At 40.8% G+C, this 5574-nt stretch overlaps 1 protein-coding gene across 2 annotated transcripts; it reads left to right on the forward strand.

The window, feature by feature from the left end:
- The first annotated feature begins 471 nt into the window (after nt 1-471).
- LOC108934105 (grpE protein homolog 2, mitochondrial-like) lies at nt 472-4752 on the forward strand. Of its 2 annotated transcripts, none has more exons than XM_018751629.2 (4): nt 472-749; nt 2883-3039; nt 3236-3317; nt 3405-4752. In XM_018751629.2, exons 1-4 carry the CDS (start codon nt 667-669, stop codon nt 3737-3739), a joined length of 657 nt encoding a protein of 218 aa, XP_018607145.1. In that variant the 5' UTR covers nt 472-666; the 3' UTR covers nt 3740-4752. The 2 variants fall into 2 exon arrangements, with proteins under 2 accessions (XP_018607145.1, XP_018607146.1); XM_018751630.2 differs by having other exon boundaries at nt 2883-2997.
- The last annotated feature ends 822 nt before the right edge of the window (nt 4753-5574 follow it).

The raw sequence follows: 5574 nt of genomic DNA on the forward strand, positions 1-5574 counted from the left end.
GCCCACGTCGTTTTATTGATGTTTTTTGGGAAGCTGTAGGCAAAGTCTCTGAAGGCCTGGGATGAAATGTCTAATGGCATTAAATAAAAATGAAATGAAAAGAACAATAAAAAGTGACTTGATAAATTCTGGCTCATTGTGACCGTGCAACTCACAATGATTGATTGATTGATTGATAAATAAATACATAACATACTGTGTTACATTTATTTATGTAATATAGTATATTACATTAATGTAGATTATATTATATTATTATGTAATGTACATTAATACTAAAGAAAACAACAAAGAGAACCGTGTAAAGTAGGAACAATTTTAAAAAAAGGAGCCGGGGAAAACAATCAGAGACTAAAGTTTAGATAAAAGTGCTTGAACGGTTCACAGAATGTAAGACACAAAAACTCTTTACTGTCCATGTGCGTCTTTCGAAAAGCATCATGGGACTCGGCTTTATTAACCCTCGCGCTCAGCGCTGAGCGGCATCGCTATACCGAGGGTTCGGCTGTTGTGTTCTCTGGCGTTCAGCGGTCCACCAATCACCAAACCGCCACTCTTTGCTCCACCAATCAACGGTCAACCAATTTGTTTTGACCCAATCAGCGCGCTGCGGTACAGCTGTAGTATCAGCCCTCCGCACTCAGATGCTTACTTTCCACTTTTAACATGGCGGTTATGTGTGTTTTGCTGGCCGGAAGACATCGGAACGCTGTTCACAGGTTTATACCGGTGATTTCGGAAAATAGCAGGTAAGTGATTGTTTATTGTTTGTTTTAGTTAAAATGTAGTCTGTGAAAACGGAAACGATGCGGAGGCATCATTGAATGATACGTATTAATAATTCGAGTCGTGATGCATGGCGACGCGCAAAATTCGCCTCAGCCGTTTTCCGCGTTATTTATGTACTCAGAATTAAGTGTAATTAAGTAACTCGGTGACATAAAAGTGTCTAACAGTCAGTAGGCGGTCAGTGTTTGGTGTTTCTGCAGTGTGTCTAGTTGTCCACACGATTTTGTTTGTGTCGCGAGTAAGTCTACGAGCTATTTTTTACTAAAATCACTCACTACGTAGTAGTATATTTGGGTGTTTTAATCCTGAGCAGGCCTGTCTGTCAAGTTAATATATAAATTCCCAAATACTGATATTTCAGAGGATCTCAGTCATTATGATAATTTATATGCTCTGTAGACTAGTGTTACCCCTTCCTTCCTTGTCAGGCTCTTTCATTATGCAGTAAAATTATAATTTCAAGTGATGTTTTATTCCCATTATTGCAGTGAATCAAGGAAACTTCTACATTTTCAGTATCGTCTGATTGTCACAGAACTGCCTTGTCTGAAGTGTCAGCTTGGTGCTTTTTATGAAAAATGCAGTTTAAATCTCGTGTGACTTATTTTTAAGAGGTGATGTTCTAGTTCAAATTCTTCTGAATAGTTGTGAGCAATACTAATATATTTGCTCAGCTTTTCTTTTATTCTTTAATTGTATTGTGTAGTGGTTACAGCTGCTTCCTTTGGACCCAAAGGTTGCAGGGTTGAATCCTACCTCCAGCTGTATATGAGTAAAATTACACAGCTGTATTAATGGGTAAATAACTGTATGCAACTGAACAGTATAAATTGCTTTGGATGAAATTGTCAGATAAATTTATTCTGAGGAATGTTGGTATTGTTTCATATTTGAGTTTTTAATAACTAGTAGTTTTAATTGTGCAGATTGTAATATGAATGAAACAATTACATGTACCTGACACTTTTCTCCAAAGTAACTTACAATGTTAAGGTGGAATTTCAACTTGTGACCTTTGCATCCGAAGGCAGCAGCTGTAACCCTGTACGCTACCAACTGTTCCTGGTTGCGAAACATCAGATCAGTGGAATCTCCTCATCACTTCCATAACATGATCCACCATTAACTTGAATAAGACATTAAATCCAGACAAATGTTACATATTACACTCAACCAGCATTTAACAAAACAGAACAGCTTAATCTCTGAACATTCTACATTTATCTCATATGCAAGAATCATGTTTCATTCAAAGGTCACACACCAAGTGCAACACCTTACGACTATAATAACTAATTTTGTGCAGCTACTGTGGGACAGCGTGTGTCCTTTGAGCAGCTGCACCCCCCCCCCCCCCCCTTGGAGCAGAGAGACAGATTGCTCTGTACAGACTTGTCCCATTTAAGATGTACCCCAGCTCACATCATGTTTTTTGTCATGTAATTGGACAAGAGATTATTAATAGTCAGCAAGTGGACATACTGAAGTCTTAAAGATTTATTGTTTTAACCGCTTAATTATACAGGTGGCCCTTGACTTAACAACCACTGGCACTTACAATGGTCACCTCTTGAACTTTACTCTATTTTCAAGTCCCATTTGGTCGTCACACCTAACATCGACTGCTTTGTCTACCGTGCTATAATACCAGCTGTGTCTGCTGGTATTAGTGCCATGCTGATATTAAATTATTGTTTTGGTCTCTAACGGTGGCTGAGTTTTCTTTACAGAACTTTGTTTGATTCTGTTCAGGTTGCTTGCTGCAGTGCAGGACTTCTGGTTCATTTTATAATTTCTGTACTGTTCTGTATTAGTGTTATTGTCATGAATTATTAGTGAATCTAGTACAAAATATATCAGTTTTCTGTGACATAGCATTCATGCTTCTTAAGCGTTTATATATAATTACGCTTCATGTGGTGCAGCATAAGGGGCTTTTGAACTAACGACAGTGGACTTAGAACAGTGCCGTCGTGGCAAAGCGCCATCGCAAGTGGGGGGACCCGCCTATAGTTAAGTAGTTTCATATAAAAATATGTACAGTTGTTTACTTCCCTGTGATTTGGCCGCTCTCTGCACTCTGTGTCTTGCAGGGTTTTGGTTGGTCTCTACAGCAGGGCTGCGCAGCAGTGCAGTTCGGACACGTACTGCCATGACAACGACTGCACGGATGAGCCGAGCCATTTGGTGACTGTGAGAGCACTGGAGGTGCGAGCCAGTAAGCTGGAGGAGCAGGTCCGGAATCTCACTGTAAGAGCGCCGCGCTATGGTAGATGGAGTAATGGGGAATGTGCCTGTTTTGGCACTTGTGAACCGTAGTGTCTCTTTGGTCTGTGTACAGTATGTCTGTCTGAACAGGGGCCGGATAGGTAAATAAACTCAAGGAGATGAATGTTTCATTTCCCCTTTCTGTGGCAAAATGACAATCTTTTGTGTGCATTTCTAGGAAAAGTACAACAAAGCTTTGGCTGACGTACACACCGTTCGTAGGAGGACCCAAAAGTTTGTTGAGGATGCCAAGCTGTTTGGTAAGAAGATGTTCAAAATTTGACAGTCAGGATTGTTAAGTTGAGGTAAGCCTGATCCTTTGCTCTGTTGCTTTAACCACCACGAAGGGATCCAGAGTTTCTGTCGGGACCTAGTGGAGGTGGCCGACCTTCTGGAGAAGACTGCAGGTGGTCCGGAGGGCGAGGGAGCACAGGGGATACCAGAAGAGCTCACAGAGATACGGAACCGGCTACAGTGTATTTTTGCCAAACACGGCCTGAAGAAGATGGATCCTGTGGGCTGCAAATATGACCCTTATGACCACGAGATTGTCTGCCACCTGGTAGCTGAGGGTGCAGAGCCCGGCACCGTAGCCATTGTTAAGCAGCATGGATACAAATTGCATGGGCGCACAATCCGCCACGCCCACGTGGGCATTGCCTTGGAAAGCCAGGACCATTGATCAGTCACAGGACCTTTGGCTGTTCAGCCTCTGGACTCTAGGTCCCCCCCCCCCCCGTTGTTTCATCTCAGTATTTAAAAAAGAAAATTGGGTTGTGTGTAACTTTTTGGGAATATTTATTTGTCTTTCCAATGTCTTCAGTGCTGAAATACATTATAGTCTTAGTGTTTGCCATCTGTAGTATGGTACTTTTCAAGACTACTTGAATACATGAAGGTGTCGTTAATTTCGGCCCTTATTTGATGAGGTTCACATAAGGGTCCAAGAGGATCTCTTTAAATGCCTTCAGCAGTGTGTGTGTAGATGACCAGATATATCAGCTAATATAGCGTACTCTCCATTGTAGGACCACTTCCTAGTAACTGTGAGGTGCTGTCTGTGGTAGTTGGCATGTGTTCCAGGTAAGGATGCTGCTCGTAAGTTAGCAGTCGGAGGGTCATGGTGAGTCCCAGGTGTTTCAGCACGTGATGAAGGTTAAGTGCAGTAATGCAGATGTGACGGGGATTTGTGGAATGTGTCGTGGTGGTTTTGTGAGAATGTGTTTTGTGAGCCCAGGATGACCAATTGTGTGTTTTGCACAGTAGATTTTCTATTAATTTTCAAATCGTTTATGCATGGTTACATCATTCCAGTACTAATATTAGTAAATATTTTTGTTATGATTGCAAAAGTATAACTGAAATGATAGTGTTACACTGAAATGTTTAAAATACATTGAAGGTCTCACAGATGGTTGAAAAGGTAGTTCAGTACCCTACCAAGTTTGTGCCACCAGTCTAGTTTGTGTGGACATGTATATTTTAAAGCTTTAGTTTATTTTTCTTGGTAGAAGTTTTTTCCTTCCCCTTCTTATGATTTTGCATTAATTTAGAACATGGAAAATCAGACATGGAGGAGACTGATCATGTTTAAAAAGTGAAACTGACAAAAGAGCTGGAAATGTGATTTGGTGGCAGAAAGTCACTCAGCAGCTTCCTTGTTGTGTTTCAGTAAAGTATTTTTCCCCACGTTTACACATGGTTTTTTGTAGCTTTCTTGTGGCATGCAGTGAGAGAACTGGGGTCAGGAAAAGGACCGTGATTTACACCCCTCCTTCCAAGCTGTCACCTTCTGGGTGTGTAACTGAGAACTTTCCATATTTCAGAGTAGGAGGAATTAAAGGTACATATTGTTACCGTGTTAAAATGCTTGTGTACCATGCAGCCTTGAGCAGTACAATGCAAAGCAGAAAAGGAAAGTGGCTCTTGGTGATGATGTCCTCCCTGTTCGTGCTCTACCTGTCCAGGTGCGAGCTGCTCTGCAGAAAACGGAAGCAGTAGGAACACACCGGTACCTTGGAGGAGATGCAACTCTGAATGACAAATCAGAGGATGAGATTGAAACATAGTTGTGAATAGAACAGATTCTGGTGCTGTAAATTTCTTTTTTCTAAATGTTAATTTTCTATATTTAATAAAACATGTAGGAAATATTTTAGTATGTTGGAGTGTTAATGAGGAAGGAACGGTTTTGCTGTAAGCTGTCAAAGGTTTAATATCTATTCATGTAACATCACTAAAGTGTCCTCCTGGTATTTACTTTTGGGTTCTAGGATTTTCTTTTTTATTTTTTATAACTTGGGTGTTTATATCCACCTTGCTGCAAATTTGTGCTCTAAGGTTGCAGGCATGGTGTGTTTAACCCTTATTCTGAATGTTCAGTATTGAATTGACAGCCTTGCAGTGACACAGAGACAGGACTTTGTGTTTTGTTATATTCTGAAAAGAAACTTTTGGCGTTATTCTTTGTATCCTCTCATTGAGCGGACAGAACACTGAGCAGTGAACTCCTTCAGT

The sequence above is a fragment of the Scleropages formosus genome, chromosome 4 (assembly GCF_900964775.1).
Source record: "Scleropages formosus chromosome 4, fSclFor1.1, whole genome shotgun sequence".
NCBI lineage: Eukaryota > Metazoa > Chordata > Actinopteri > Osteoglossiformes > Osteoglossidae > Scleropages > Scleropages formosus.

Excerpts from the sequence above, each read along its gene's own strand:
- LOC108934105 (XM_018751629.2), top strand. The coding sequence starts at position 667 with ATGGCGGTTATGTGTGTTTTGCTGGCCGGAAGACATCGGAACGCTGTT. Across the intron at positions 750-2,882 it reads GTGATTTCGGAAAATAGCAG|GGTTTTGGTTGGTCTCTACA; the intron begins GTAAGTGATTGT and ends TGTGTCTTGCAG. Across the intron at positions 3,318-3,404 it reads TGAGGATGCCAAGCTGTTTG|GGATCCAGAGTTTCTGTCGG; the intron begins GTAAGAAGATGT and ends ACCACCACGAAG.